General features: G+C 41.9%; 1 protein-coding gene across 3 annotated transcripts in view; it reads right to left on the reverse strand.

Moving 5' to 3' along the window:
• Positions 1-16,572, reverse strand: part of LOC126475196 (phospholipid-transporting ATPase VD) — a 351,647-nt gene that overhangs the window by 103,139 nt on the left and 231,936 nt on the right. For all 3 annotated transcript variants that reach the window (XM_050102846.1, XM_050102845.1, XM_050102848.1), the window contains exon 3: positions 1,396-1,600. In XM_050102846.1, coding sequence (XP_049958803.1) covers positions 1,396-1,600 — 205 coding nt within the window. The remainder of the gene's footprint in view (positions 1-1,395; positions 1,601-16,572) is intronic.

Here is a 16,572-nt window from a genome sequence, read left to right on the forward strand (position 1 = left end):
TTGAACCAGATCCCTCTTCATATGTGTTAGTAAACTCTGCTGCAAAAGAGGGTATGGAGAGAGACATTTATTTTGCATAACATGCATCACTAATATGAAACCATACCACTGACTATTGCAATGAAGAAAGTTTGCTGTTAGCAACCAAGGCAAAATATGATACCATATGAATTTCTGATAGTCTGTCAGATTTGCAGTGTGTTCGGGCACATCACGATAAAACATCTTTATAAATAAAATATATTCAATGCAGGATCATACATCATGACACATTTCAGTAGTTTTCAATGTTTTGATCACATATTCCTATGCATCTTGAAATCCCACAGGTGCCATTAATCATTCAGCTACTTGGAGACAGGATTTTGTCCTGTAACAGAATCTATACTGGTTGTTTTTTATTTGTCCATTTACTCTCAGATCATCTGTCTTAAGAACACAAATATTCAGTACTGGAAGTAAACTGAAGTATGAAAGGACATTGCTAAAAATACCAATTAGTCAATTGAATGGTTCAGCAGTTCTCCAATACAATAAAATATTCATATCTATATCACTGTCATAATGAGGACAGTCACTAAATGTGAAACAGTATCAGCAACATAGAGTTCATTAAGTTTTCCATAGTGTCTTATTATTTAGCAGCTGAATCACATTTTCCATTCCACCAGGTTTCAATATCACACTCTCATAGGTGCCTCGAGTTCAGGGTCACTGATATTACCTTTGCACCCATTTAACACTGTTCTACTTAAAAGTACTATGTACCATCTTCATTTTGTCCCAAGATTTGCAGTGTAATAAAAAGGAACGATGTATTATTACTAAATAACTTTCTGCAGAAGTGTTATTGAATTTAATAAGCTCGTTTATTTAATTTAATGATGAAGTTCTCATTTTAAAGACAAACTGCATTTGGTCAGAAAAAAAATAAAAACAAAACAGTTACATTCATTCAGTGGAAGTTGATAAGCAGTAAAAGAAAGTTAGAGTTTAAGATCCCATTTATAATGAGCCATCAGAGATGGGAGAACAAGGAGAAGGATGGGGAAAGAAATCATCACAGTCCTTTTCAAATGAACCCTTCAGGAATTTGTCTAAGTCACTTACTGAAACTGTGGAAACCATACATTTGGATGGGGATTTGAACAGCCATTCTGCCAAATGCAAGCCTTAATGAGCTATCTCTAATACAAAATTTGTAGGAAAAAGGAAGTGTGTGACTGGTCCTAATTCCTAACAGATAAGTTATTTGTAAGTTAGACATAAATTACAGAAAAATCTAATCAACTTATAACGTAATTCTAATTTGATGCAAACATAAAAGCTATAGACAAAGAGTAAAATAAATTATTTTAAATAAATGCCCTCAAACATTTTCTGATTATGCATTACCTTCTCCACAAAACCCCTCGCCACTTGTCTCTGTTTCAGATTGGTCTCTCCATCCAAATTGCAAGAATCGATATAGCAAATACCATTAGGGTCACTGGACCGCAGAAGAAGAATATCTGCAGGAATTACCTCATTGTTTGATAAATGTACTAGGTCTCCAACTCTTACTTTCTTCCATAATGTTTTTTTGTACCGCTCTTCTTCACTGTAAAAAGAAAAACACATCTGTAACACCAAAAAGACTTAAGTAACCAAAATATATAAAATTAATGAAAGCATAACCATAACAGCAATTACTCTGCCTGAGAAAAAAATGAAGCACCCAGAATGAGAAGAGGAAACAAAATGAAATTTCACAGCTTTAGGGGATATGTGATGTTATTTCAGCGATTATAAAACTGAGTGAAATTTACAAATATCTTGACAGCAGGAGCCTGCTTATAAGTATAAGATTCCATGCCCCTCTAGCCAGAATGCATCCACTTACTCAGTTAGGAAGTATGTCATTAAGCTATTGTATAAATTTGTTTTAACTGGTCCGTGATATCCAGTATACTGGCACTGGGACAGAGTTGACATCCAAGTTGGTCCCACACTCTCCGTCGAAGAAAGATATGGTTATCTTGTTAGCCACAGGACTGTCTCAACATCATACAGGAAGTTCATGACTATGCATTCCACATGTGGATGAGCAAAATGGCCACATGGTACCATCACATGACAGGGAACATTCTGTGACAAACTATCAGAGTTTCCTTAATCGCTAGTAGCCATAATCTGAAGTCATATCTGATGGGTCTCCGCACCATCACGCCTTGTGTACCACCACCTTGCCTCTCCAAGACACTGGAATATTGGGACCTCCCCCCAAGTTAGCACCATAATCACCAACGATTGTCTCCGGGAGTAGTACAGAACAGTGATTCATCACAGGATACAATGCGATGTCATTCATCAGCAGTCAACACTTCCCAGTCATGGCACCACTCCAAACACAGCCATTTGTGGTGTTGTATTAACTGCAGCCTATGCATGAAATGGCAATTCCTAGTCCAGCTTCTGCTATTCTGATCAATGGTGTAGGATTCCACAGAATGTTAGAAGGCTCCCTTACTTGTTCTTGGATGGCAGAAGCAGATGTGAATGGGTTACAATGTGTCTGGTGCATGATGTAGTGATCTTCCTTGTGGTGGTCAGACATGATTGGCTGAACACTTGATGAGGAGTATGCTTGCCCTCACATTTCCACGCAGTCCAACATGAGGCCACTGTCACATCCTAATGTCCCACAAATACGGATACTGCACAATTTAACCAGCCAGTCAAATTGAGACCCACAATGTGCTTCTTTTCAAACTGTCAGGTGCTGATAACATGGTCCCACTTGAGTGTGCAACATCTCCATATCCTTCAGAGTGATTACTCAACTGCTGTTGCTGGTAACGACATTAAAGAAACCCGACATTAATGCTCTGTTGGGGTCATTCTACTTATCACAGAGAACTGCAATTCTGATCATTTAAACATTCATCAATCATGTGTACATGTACACAGTTACATCAACATTAGACTATGTTATCTGGGACCTCCATTTTTTCTGTCAGGCAGCATATTATTCTGAATTCTTATATTTTTAACAGCAAAATTCCCTGATATTGCGTGGTACAAATGGCTGTTAAATAAATTCTCCAATAAACAAACATACGACTGTACTGATAAGTACACTAGTTCAGCCACATATCATAATTACCATGTATGTACCCTTTTTCTTTGGCATTATCTCTCCCTTTTCAGATCCAACAAGTGACTGCAGGTTCCTCAGTCTGGAATTTCTGGAATTTATTCTATTTTTTGTCAGAAGTCTATCCTGTCACTGCGTCAACTTACCTAACACGAAAGGGGAAGTCAATGACAGCATATATCATGAAATAAGGTAAATATAGCTTTGTGTGTTTTTATGCTTTAACAGTATGATTTTGGAAGAAAGATTAAGAATCAGCATGGAACCTTTGAGCTCACAGATGTTAAGAGACCAACTGTTGTTTATTTGAAGCTCTTATTAAGTTTTATCACTTTACACCCCGCCGTTGTTTTGCTTATAGCCGTCTTATTACCCGATTCAAAAAAAAATTTTTTTTTTAATGAAATTAACTGGTATAATATATTGCTCACCCTTGGCTTACAGGAGGCTCACAGGTTTTTCTGGTTCTTGTATACATGTTTTACTCTTAATACTAGATTCCTCATTTACTGCTGTCCCCATAATCTCTACCTGGTGATAAATTGAAACCTGCAAATTGCCATTACTATCCAACCAGAGCAAGAACTAATCCTTCTACCTCTGATCTATTGCAATTTCAGCAATGTTAGAAACAAATTGTGCCCTGAAGCATGAATTTCATCTGTGAATCAATTTTCCTGCTATTGCTATTTTATGCAGTGATTGTGTTATGTCCCAGATGACATAAGACATGATCTGAGGTTACATCAATCAAAATTTATGCTCTTTGCATTATACTATCCAGTCCGTTTATGTGACAAACTGTCAAAATCTTAAATAATTATATTTTACAGTGCAGACCAAGTGAGATGTTTAGGAAGAGTGTCAATGAGCTTCTGAAAGGTGCAATCCAGGAGGTCCCACAGATTATTGACTGGGTTTAAATCCAGGGAGTTTGGCGGCCAGGGAAGTACAGTAGATTCATCCTTGTGTCTTCAAATCACACATGAACAATACACGCTGTGTGATACACTGCATTGTCCTGTTGGTCGATACCATCATGCTGAGAGGAAAAAAAAACTGCATGCAGTGACAGACATGGTGCCCTGTACCTAGTTATGGACATGGTCCCCATAGACCATATACCTTCCAGAATGACCAAGACGATAAAGGGAATGCCTCGAAAACAATCCCCCAGCCATAATGCACCCTCCTTTGGGCCGCACCCTTCTGTAAACTGTTGCAGGGCGTTCACTTTCAGGCAATTTAGGCTGTACATACCAAAAGCCATCTGTCTCATTGAGCATAAAACATGAATCATCTGGAAAGGCTGCCTGTCACAATTCAGTGGATGTGCAGTTGCAGTAACGACATGAAAATTCCAGCTTTCATTGCTAATAAGCAGTGTGCATGGGCACATGAACCAAATGCACGCTGCGGAGGCCCATAAAGAGCAACATTCGCTCAACGGTCATTGAGGGCACACTGTTGGTAACCCCTAGGTTCATTTGGGTGATGAGTTGCTCAATAGTTGCACATCTATTTGCCCGTACACATCTCCGTAACTGGATAGTGGTCCAACTTTAGTAGGTACAAAGGAGTGAGTGAGTGAGTGCTGAGAAACAGCAACATGGAATGTCTTTTCACATGGAATAAGCTGATTGAGATGCACTTGGCCTATGGCGCTGTTCTTGACAATGCAAGGGTGGCTCATAGGATTTACCGGGAACATTATCCATATTGCAAGCTACCTCAGAAAAATACTTTTGTATCAGTTGACAGACATATGAGAGAAACAACATCTATGTGAGCTAATAAGCATGATACAAGCAGGAGATGCACTGTTCATAAAGCTGAGTCTGACAAAGATAAGTTACATCCAACAGAGCAAGATCCAATGACAAGAAGCAGACAAGACGTTCATAAACTTGGCAGAGACCAGCATCACATCTGGAATGTCATTCATGAGACTGGTTTACATCCTATCCAGCAACAAAAGTTACACGCTGTGGGGTCCAGGTGACTTCTCTAGCTGTCTGGAGTTTGTTGACTGGTTCCTACAACAAGCAGCACAAGAGCCACATTTCCCTGTTGTGTGCTGTCTATGGACGAGGCTTGCTTTACCCACGAAGGCTTTTCCAGTTCACACAACAGCCATGTTTGGGCACTACAGAATCCTCATGCAACGTACATACATTGTCATCAAGAGCGATGTGCTGCAAATGTCGGTGGGAATTGTGAATGACTCACCCATGTTGCCTCAAAGGTTAATGCTCACACTTAACTTGCGTTTTTGCAATAAGTATTGCTTGCACTCCAGGGGGATGTACCATTTGAGAGTCAGGCAGAACCTTTGTTTCCAACATGATGATGCAACTCCACATTTTGCACATGCTGTCCAATATCACCTAGACAGGGCATCTGCTGACATACAAATCGGGCGCGGCGGACCAATGCGGTAGCCTCCACATTCGTCAGACTTGACAACATTGGATTTTTTCCTCTGGGGTGCCATGAAAGACAACATGTGTGCAACACCATTTGAAGATGAACAGGACTTGGTGGCTCCTATTATGGCAGCAGCAAAAGTGGTTCAGACTACTACTGGCATAATTCAGAGAACACGCACATCTCTGCGTCACCGCTATATTCTACGTCAGCGTGAAAACGGTGGTCAGTTTGAACAACTGCTACGACATGGTCATGTTAATTAACTGATGGCACGTCTGTATAAGAGAGCATACTCTTTTTCATTTACTTTGTCCTTTTTAAGCCTGTTTTAACATGAAACATGGGAATGTGTTTGTTTTCATTTATAAATAAGCTCTGTATGGCACGTTAGCTAAGTATGATACATGTGTATGTGACACTAAGTTTTTGCTGTAGTCATCGTGACGACTGATTACTCCAAACGCTTTCTTTGGATATACATTTTTCGTGAATCACTTTTCACTTTGAGTAAAGATGTACATTTGTCAGATTTCAGTTACGTTTATGTAGCACAGAAATTATGCAAATACGTCCCCGAGTTCCTATACGCAAATTCCTTCCTTTGATGCTATTTTTCTGCCCTTGCATCTTTGGTCAAATTGTCTTTCCATACCCTGTATATAAACTCAATGTAAGATTTTTGCTAAATAAAGCGCGGAATGAGACTGAAGCAAGTTCCATTATTCGAACCAGAAATCTTTGTATTCCTTGCTGGAACGGTTTGTCACTTAGTGCGGTGACCGATTTGCCTCAACAGAAAGTGATAGCGGGAAAAAGTGAAGTAATGGAACTTTTGCCGGTAAGCAGTCAAAACCAGCGAAACTCAGGTGACGCAGGTGTGTGTTCGCTGACCGCGACTCCAGGCGCGGGGCAGCTGGCAGTTCGTTAAGTAGGTCACGCGTACAGCCGGCGCTCCTTCCTGACGTCATCACCCCCACCTCACGCAGCGTCCACCCACGCGCGGCACACACCCTCCGCCTGCTGTTAGCGTTATGAGCTCTCCAGTAGCCCAGTGATTCACTGAGGAGCAAGTGCTTCCTAAGTGATGGACCATTCACAGTCGTACGCCTACAATCGCTGGCCACTGGGTCCCTAAAGCTGGATCGCACTGTTTTAATAACTTTGGTGTTAGTTAAGTAACTGCGTGTCGAACGTCCACAAAATTTGTCCGTTCCAATAAGAAAGAGAACTGTTAAATAACATATGATAACTGAATCACTGCAAGGTGTTAGCGAACATTTTTAATTAATTTGAAAGGGTCGTAAAAGAATAAATCCGTAACATTCGGGCACTTACGAACAGTCGAGTTCTGAATGAAGGCGCTTTGTGGTGTTGTATGATAGATCTGTTCCTCCTTGTCCGCTCACTTATTGTTCCTTCCTGCCACGTGGTCTAGAAGGTCGCAACGGGATGCAACATGACGTTCGAACAGCGACAATTTTTCATCTTTCACTATGCCAACGGCCTACAGCTACAGAAATATTTCCCATTTGCTAATATCCAGAAATACGGTTGAGGATGCTATAATACAAGTTGAGAACAAGAATGGGATACAATCTGTCCCTCAAAAAGGGCAGCCATGCAAGCTAAATGAAAGAGAAGAGAAATCGATTATGAGAAAGATTGATCCTAACTTTCTATTAAGGACACCTAAAACTGAAATCCATCTGCTCCAAAATGTAGTAAGCAAGTCTGTGAATCAACTGCCCGAAAGGTTACCAGGGAAGAGGGGTATAACGGAACAGTGGCAAGGGAAAATGCCATTCGTGAACGAAGTGCCCCGATGTGAAACGCTCCAATTCCAAAGTTCACGTCACCAAAGCATCATGGTGTATTTGTCGATGACAGCAAATTCAATGTCTTCTCAACAGACGGAAGAAAAATGGTGCTGGGAAAGGCAAATGAGGAGCTGCAGGATAGACATTTGCAACCTACTGTAAAACAAGGTGAGCGTAATGGTTTGATATGGGGATGTATTTCGTCATCTAGTACGGGAGAAATTACATTCCTGGCTAGCATGTTAAACAAGGAATTATCTCGCAATATCCAGACGCAAAATTTACAAATGAGCGCATAAATGGAGGTTAGACATACATTCAGTTTTTTCCGAAGTAATGACCCGGAGTACACATCATACCTTGAAAAAGAATGGGTTCCTTATAATCGATACAGTCATTTTTGAAAGGTCTTTACTCCAAATTTTGACAAAATGAATTAAGGACGGAACCAGGTTCTGTACACATAGATGCACCTTTATGCATGAAAAGGGCTACATTCGAGACACTGCAAATTTGTTTCTGCGACTTCTTCACTGCGACGTCGTTTAAGTATGGGATTTATTCCGGAAATAGCGCCCTTTCAATGATGATCATCTCCACGTGCGATCTATAGAATACCTAATGCATTATGCGTTACGTTTAGCCTTTCGTAAGGAAAGTCGTATATGTTAAACGATACTACTAAATTGTACGCATAACGTACTGAAGCTAAACGAAACTGGCATGCGTATTCAAATACAGAGAAACGTAAACAGGCAGAATACGGCGCTGCGGTTGGCAATGCCTATTAAAAAGCAAGTGTCTAGCACAGTTGACAGATCGGATACTGCTGCTACAATGGCAGGTTATAAAGATTTAAATGAGTCTGAAAGTTGTGTTACAGTCGGCGCACGAGCCATGTGAACAGCATCTCCGATGTAGCAATGAAGTGGGGATTTTTCCGTACGACCATTTCACGGGTGTACCGTGAATATACCAATCCGGTAAAACATCAAATCTCCGACACTGCTGCGGCCGGAAAAAGATCCTGCAAGAACGAGGCCAACGACGACTGAAGAAAATCGTTCAACGTGACAGCAGTGCAATCCTTCTGCAAATTGCTGCAGATTTCAACGCTGGGCCTTCAAGTGTCAGCGTGCGAACCATTCAACAAAAAATCATCGATATGGGCTTTCGGAGCTGAAAGCCTACTCGTGTACCTTAGGTGACAGCACGACACAAAGCTTTACGCCTCGCCTGGTCCCGATACTAGACTGGAACATGTTGCCTGTTCGGACGAGTCTCGTTTCAAATTGTATCGAGCGGATGGACATGCACAAGTATGGAGACAACCTCATGAATCCATGGACCCTGCGTGGCAGCAGTGGACTGTTCAAGCTGGTGGCGGCTCTGTAATGGTGTGGGGTGGGTGCAGTTCGAGTGATATGGGACCCCTGATACGACTCCGACGTAGGCATCATGTCTGATCACTTGCACCCATTCATGTCCATTGTGCATTCCGACGGACTTGGGCAATTCCAGGAGGACAATGAGACACCCCACGCGTCCAGAATTGCTACTGTACATACCTGCCAACTCTCCCGATTTAGCAGGAGACTCCCGATTTTCCACTTTTTCTCCCGCCTCCATGTTATTCCAGTATTTCTCACGATTTTTACTAGTTATCGTCAAACTTACGATATTTGTTTTGAAAATCCGCCATTTCAGTTTTTATTTTTTTTCGCCAGTTGCCGGAATTCGTTACGTGTTAAAATGGCTCTGAGCACTATGGGACTTAACATCTGTGGTCATCAGTCCCCTAGAACTTAGAACTACTTAAACCTAACTAACCTAAGGACATCACACACATCCATGCCCGAGGCAGGATTCGAACCTGCGACCGTAGCAGTCGCGCGGTTCCGGACTGAGCGCCTAGAACCGCTAGACCACAGCGGCCGGCCGTTGCATATTAGTCGACCTTAATCAATACGTATCGAAGTTTATAGAAATCGGGAAGCCGCGCGCGATTTATATATCGCTAGTTATTTTTCCTCTTTCCCGCGCATTTTTTCGAAGATGTGCCCGTGTCCCGTAGTGGACATGTAGTAACCTCGGTTGTGCACAGTGTTCTGCTTGGACGTGTGTTGAATGCATATTGTCGTAGTGTTTTGATTCGGGGCTTTGTTTTTAAACATGGCCAAAAATACAACTCCGTCTTTTTAAAACAATTTTCGGAACAGTTTTCGTGCATTATCGAGTAGAGGAAAGGCCCGTTGTTCGCTTTTTGTACCGTTTGCCGATGTGATATTTGTGTATCACATGGTGGAAAAAGTGATGTTTCCAAACATGTGGGAACAAAAAAGCACCGAGACAATTTGAAGTGCGTCAATAACAATAAAAAACTGGAATTCAGCGACAAAGTGAAAGTGATGGAGTGATAAATGCTGAATGTTTATTTGCATCTTTTATTTTACAACATAATTTGCCGATTAATTGCGCTGACCATGCGAGTCACCTGTTCCGGAAAATGTTCCCGGATAGCAGTATAGCGAAAAAATACAGCTGCGGAAGATGGCAGATTCATTGCCTATCGAGGTGAATCAATAATATGAACACGTAGTGTGTTCTTTCGGACATGGCCGAAAGAAAAGACACCACACATTAATGTAAATGGCTAGGAGCTCAGGCACGTAAACTGATGTTTCTTTCAGTAGACGAAATAGTTCACTCTTCATTTTTTCATCAACATAAGCACGGCCGTCGTTGTATTACACTCAGACCCTCAGAGCGTGCGTGCGTGCGTGCGTACACACACACACACACACACACACACACACACACACACACACGTGGCACATACTGGAAAGACTTTCTAGATTTATGTTATTGATTACTGATCTCTGAAGAGTAGCCGAGATTACTGTGCAAATTTGGTGCATGCTTGATAACTTCGTACGCTTCCTTGAAATATAGTTGCTGTTGCGTTCTTTGAATGAGGTGCTGATTCTTGCATAGTGATGAAAATGCCCCCACTTGTGGTGGTGTTGATTATTACGTACCCAGTGACGATCGGTGAAGCAGCGCACTGGAATGTCGCAGATTTTGTTTCTCAGCACATCCTCAAAGCGTTGTAGGGGTTCAGAATAATTTTTCTACTGAATTGTGCCTAAGTAGCAATAACGGTGTCTCTATTGTTTCAACAAGCAGTACGTTAGTCGGGGTGGATACAACAGGTATGCATAATCACAGAGTTTTGTACTGGTAGCTGTCGAGGATCTGCAGCGGTTGCCGGGATCGATAAAAAGGGGCCTAAAGAACATTTATCGTTCTTATGATATTTGATTTTGGCAAACGTACGTACAACTCAATGTGGTTGTAGTCCAGGCAGCGAGCACACGCACTTGCAGCATTAAGACCACTAATGGTACGGTCGCTGAAATACTGTGCATGAAACTGAAACAATAACTCGGCTGAACTCCAGAAAGCACACTATTAATTACCCACGCCGAGAAAATCTCAGGGGACAGCACTGGAAGAATCCATGCTGGATTGGTGGAAGCAAACGATAACGACGTTCCATCATACAAGTATGACTCAATGCCTAAGTGGCACAGACACCTCAAAATGTGGTCAGCCAAGACTGAATAGCGAAAAACGAAGTGGCTGAGCATCACACTGTGGAGATCCAGGAATAGCAAGAGAAGTGGAGATCTTGATGCTCGAAGAACAGCGTATCACAATCGAGGCAACAGTGGAAGGAATGAAAATCAGTCAGGGATCAGCATGCAACATTCTGAGTATAAAAATGGTTGCCGCCCGCTGGATTTCTACGGCTGCTGATACACATTCAAAAAGGTTGCTGCACAGAGGTAGCAGCACAAATGATGCAGCAGTGTCACGTTAATCTAGAAAACTTCTTGATCTGCCTACTCATCGTGTATATACATGGTTCAGTCATGTACCGCCCATTTTATAGGTCAACGTGCAGTAACCACTAGCAGACGACAGGTGGCAGCACTAGCAGTGGAAAGTAATGAAAGCGTTGTCGAGGGACGCGGAAAACAGTGCAGCTGTCGTCGTAATACTGAAACGGAGCGACATATCTGACGTCCAAATGGGCTTGACCACTGGCTTTCGGGTCAAGGGTGGGAGAATTTCCAAAACGGCTAAGCCTGTAAACTGTTCGCGTGCCGCCGCGGTTAAAGCATACCGTGGGTGGCAAAACCGTCCCCGAGGCAACTGTGGTACACCACAGCTCATAGATGACCAGGAGGAACGACGGTTCTGGACATGTGTGCGAGCGAATGGAAGCGCGACTACTGAGCAACTTACCGCCCAGATGAAGGGGTTACCAACAGCGTCACCTCAACAACCGTTCAGTGAATGTTGCTGCGTATGGGTCTCCGCAGCAGGCACCTGGTTCGTGCATCCATGCTGACTGTTTATCACTGGCAACGAAGGCTGGAATTTGCAAGTCAGAACCGCAACTGGACGTCCAATGAGAGGTGACAGGTGGCCTTTTCAGATGAATCTCGTTCTATGCTCCATCAGGCAGATGGATGTTGGCGTGTACGGCGTGAAACGCCTGAAACCGAACACCTCGCAACACTCGTCAGAAGGGTCCAGGCCAGAGGAGAGAGCATTATGATCTTGGAAATGTTTTCATTGCGTTCTCTCGGTGATCTCGTCATTCTAGAAGCACAGTGGATTAACAAAATTATTCAGCTATCCTTAGGACCATGTACATCCGACGTGTCACATACCACGTGCGTGGTTCGAAGAGCAACAGGATGAGTTTATCGTACTCCCCTGGCCGCCAAATTACCGGATTTAGGCCCGATGGAGGACCTGTCTGACCACCTAGATCGGTCTGTTCGCATCATCGATCCTCGTCCGAGAAACCTCGCGCAGCACGGCACTGGAGTCGGCATGGCTCCACATCCCTGTGGGCACCTTCCAGAACCTCAATGACAGTCGTGATGTCCGTCTCGCAGCTAACCTCGCTGCAAAATGTGGTTATTCAGGCTTTTGACACGTGGTCACATTAATGTGACTGGACAGTGTATAATCATACGACCCGAGACGATGGAGCAAAGGAAGCACTGCTAACATTCACTAATTCTGAATTTTTGTTAAAATGTGGGTCCCTCAGAACTTCATTTTCACTGTTCAAATGGAAAACTGCACAGCACAGAGCTGTCACAAAACACGCAAATTTTGGTGAAAATCACCAATGGTAAAGGCGAGAATCAGTACGGAAATTAACCATCAGTTGCGAAGCTGTAGATTGCCTTTCCACGAATATTAAAATGGGACAAAAAATTCGTTTGTGTAAGAGATTCTTTGGTGATTGTTAGTGAGTTCACCATACGCGGCTGGAACCTACTGACTTCTGAATCCGCGTCACCGTTCGTCGGCAGTCGGGCTTCTGGGTCTGTTATCCATTGCTCAGTTACAAGTTCAGCGTGAGTCTCAGAATTTGTCAGCCAACTGGGATTATGTCCGTCACAAAACACAAACGGCCATTTTTATTGTTCTTTAATCAATATTTGTTATATAGACGCAGATATCTTAATAGGCATGTTTTTCGATCAGCATGGAATATTTATCAAATGTGTTTTTTCCGCAGATTTCAATACTAATCAATGGTTCGCCGATTTCCCTGCAGTATCATGCTATACGTAAACAATTACCATAGAGTGACGAGCGTACGTTTTGAAGCATGTTCCAACGCCATTATAAATGTTTGCTAACATTACAAGAACAAGAGCAAATAGAATATCTTTCGAGGATTCGTTATAGGAGTGACGTAGTCGCGCACTGATCCATCACGGTGCCGAATGGAGGCAGGTCACATTACTAATGGGCTTCGAAGAGATACTAGAGCTTGCAGAACCGTTTAGCCCCGACTTCATTGCGTCCAACAACATCCCTGAACTCAAAACGTTGGCATACAACGCATGGAAAAGACCAAGACACAGAAAGGCCGCCAGTACTATAATCCGCATGCTCCTTGCGTCAGGAGATCGTGCTTTACGGATTGGACATGCTGCAGACAATCTCTAGACTATCAGAATGTTACTCGCCCATCGCAAAAATTTCAGTAGTCACTTCCTTAGAGACTCCCAAGCAAATCCGTGTGACTCACAGTCAAAAGGTGATTTAAATTACGATTTATCCTTCCGTGAGTGATAACGCTTTCATCACGTCAATTTCTACAAAGAACTAACTTTTAAGTAGGTTTATTAAACAATTTTCCATTAGTATCGCCACCATCTAGCATCCAAAAATACAGTAAACGATCACTGCACACTGTTTACGATATTGTGGCCGTACATGCTACTGACTGAATTCCCCAGGAGAGCATTCATACCTTCCCATCGCCTGTTAGGCGTTAGTGTCATCTCTACATGTAGTTTAATCTTTTACCTTACGCTTCACAGAACGAAAAAACTTAGCAGTATCCTATGAGCGCAGTATCCGCTAGTTGGAATCGGTCAACACAAGACAAATACCTAATACCTGGATGTGACACTTTGTAGAAGTATGAAACGGAACGATGACAGGCAGGTGGTGGACTTCCGTTTATTGGCACAATACTTTGAAACCCCAATCAAGTATGTGGGACGAGTACAAATAGGATTAACAGGAGATATTGACAATTACAGAGCAGGAAATGGTCACAGGTTTGTTAAACTGTGAGAGAGTGTCACAGAAATACCTATGAAACTCAGCTAGCAGATACTTTAAGATAGGCCAAACTACCCCGAGTGAAACATTCCTTACTTTAATTCCGTCACAGTTGCTTCTTATTAGGGTGGCGCCTATTAAAGGTGCACTGAAGTGCTTGGTTACGTGACAATCAGCTCACACATAGATAACAGACACGCTGCACAGACTTCTAGTTCAACTGCACTTCATGAATGCATCCACAGTGCGAAATTTGTCTGACATTCAAAGTGATTTGTATATTACCTATGTGGGAACTGACTGTCGCCTAACCACGAACTATTAGTGCAGGTTCAATAGACACGGCTTGAAAATTAACTTCGTTGTTCCAAACTAGTCGCCAGCTTTTGAACAACTGTGACGGAGTTACAATAAAAAATTTGTTATCCAAGTTGCTGGTTCCGCCCTAACAATTTTGGAAATACGTAGCATCCCGAGAAAAGCCTACTTGCAAAGTTTCAAGAGCCGGCTATAAATGATGACTCTAGTAACATACTGTAACACCTACCACATCACTCCCGTTGCGATCGTTAGGACGCGAACAGACCAATTACAGTGCGCACAGAGGCATTTAACAGTCGTTCTTCCAGCGCTCAATACGTGCATGGAACAGGAAGTAGTCCGAGGGGCTGGTACGATAGGGTGTATTTCACAGTAGTTTGCAGGGTGTGGATGTAGATGTCAGCCATCGTGTTACCGGAAAATTATGTCCCAATATCATTTCAAAAGCAATTATTATGTCTGTATTACTGTTTACACCTCCCTCCTCTCCCTCTCAGTAATATAAGGGATTTTATATGTTCCCAGTTACCATGATCTATTGTTACAATTTGTTTGTTATCCGCTACTATGTTCTAAGCATAAACAGTTCGATTTAGAAGTCTGAGTGATAGAGGCAGAATCAAGAACTAAGGCGAAATAAGGGTATCCCCTACAAAAAAAGTTAAAAAATGTTACTGTAGTTTCAGTAACATTCGTATGGCTTTACAAAGGAAAGCAGGAATATTTGACCTAAAATTAAAATAAAGTTGATTTTTTACTTGTTAATTATTTATTTTTTCAGTTGAAACGAAAGGCATATATAAATTTCATAAAATACATAAGGAAACTTCGATTTTATTTTGCAACGTAATTTTTTTCTGGTTCAATAACTTCAGTATGCTTCGCCAAGTTCTTTTTCTATGTTGGTCAAATCGGAAAACACATCATTATGCTTTGGTTCTAAAGTAGGAGTCACAAATGGAACCGGCTTTGCTTCTTCTTCTACTGCTGCTGCTGTGTCATCGTTTTTGTCACTCGACAAAGACAAGATTTTTACATTAGTCAGAGTACTGCCGATTTCCATATGATCATCAAAATGTACGAAATTGTAAAAAGTAACATTTTCGTTTAAATCAGGAGGAAGCTCCTCGGGTACCCTGAATACCGAGTAGATTTCTCCTTTCTCCTGTTGCTGTTGAGTCTGTTGCTCCTTGATGAATCAGCATTTCTTCAAACACAACGAAATCCCATCTGGTTAACATTCGTCCAGGCTTTATCAGGCATGGTCATCGCCGCCAAAACTGTTGTGTTCGTGTGCGGACATCTTCCGTGTTTCGGTAGGAAGTTTCAACATTTTTAACTGTATCTTGGTCAATCGGTAGTAATTTTGAAGAGATGTTTGCATGGAAAAAATGATTGAAGTTCTCCAAAAATGATGGGCATAGAATAATGTGCAACTGTCCAGAGAAAGCAAGTTGTTTTCGCTTCCGTATTGTCCATGCTCAGCAGCCACTCATTGGACACTTCTGTTCCCATTCATACCCTATTGTTGGAAGAACGTGAGATAGGTATGATATGACACCCTTGCACACCTAGGGTTAGCAGCTTTCGTTATCAGAAGACGTTCACTTTCACCGCACAGTACTGACAGAACACACAAGATTTCGGCGAAGTACGGAAATAAAACGCTTATAACGATCACTCATTACAAGCGAGTCTCACAAGGAGTGGTCGCCAGTGGTCGGATCGACTTTTTGAAACCATCGATATGGTGATGTAGCTTAAGGTCCCAAGCTGCACACCTAGTAGCCATTCATCCTGGTGGGCCATCGTTTGCGAGTAACCGATGGGGAAAAAAATCTGAATTTCGCCTGAGCCTCTTCAGCTTTAAAAAAGTGATCTGCATCAAACAGCTTACCCAGGGTAATGGTTAAGGTACTGGCCTCACATCCGAGCAGTTGTGGTTTCGAATCTCATCAGATTCGTACAAAGTTCTTAATTTTACATCTTTATGAAAATGATATTGATCATAATTTTATTCAATTAATAGGATTAAACGTAATTTTTTTATCTCAATTGCTGTCTCTCATCATTTTAATCAACTATTAATTTTTACAATTGCTTTCATTTTTTCTTCCTATAATTCTTTTCCGCTTGGGATCTCTGTGCACGTGAATTTAATTATTTTTTATTTATCTATCATAATATTTAAAGATCTGA

The sequence above is a fragment of the Schistocerca serialis genome, chromosome 4 (genome assembly GCF_023864345.2).
Source record: "Schistocerca serialis cubense isolate TAMUIC-IGC-003099 chromosome 4, iqSchSeri2.2, whole genome shotgun sequence".
NCBI classification, from domain to species: domain Eukaryota; kingdom Metazoa; phylum Arthropoda; class Insecta; order Orthoptera; family Acrididae; genus Schistocerca; species Schistocerca serialis.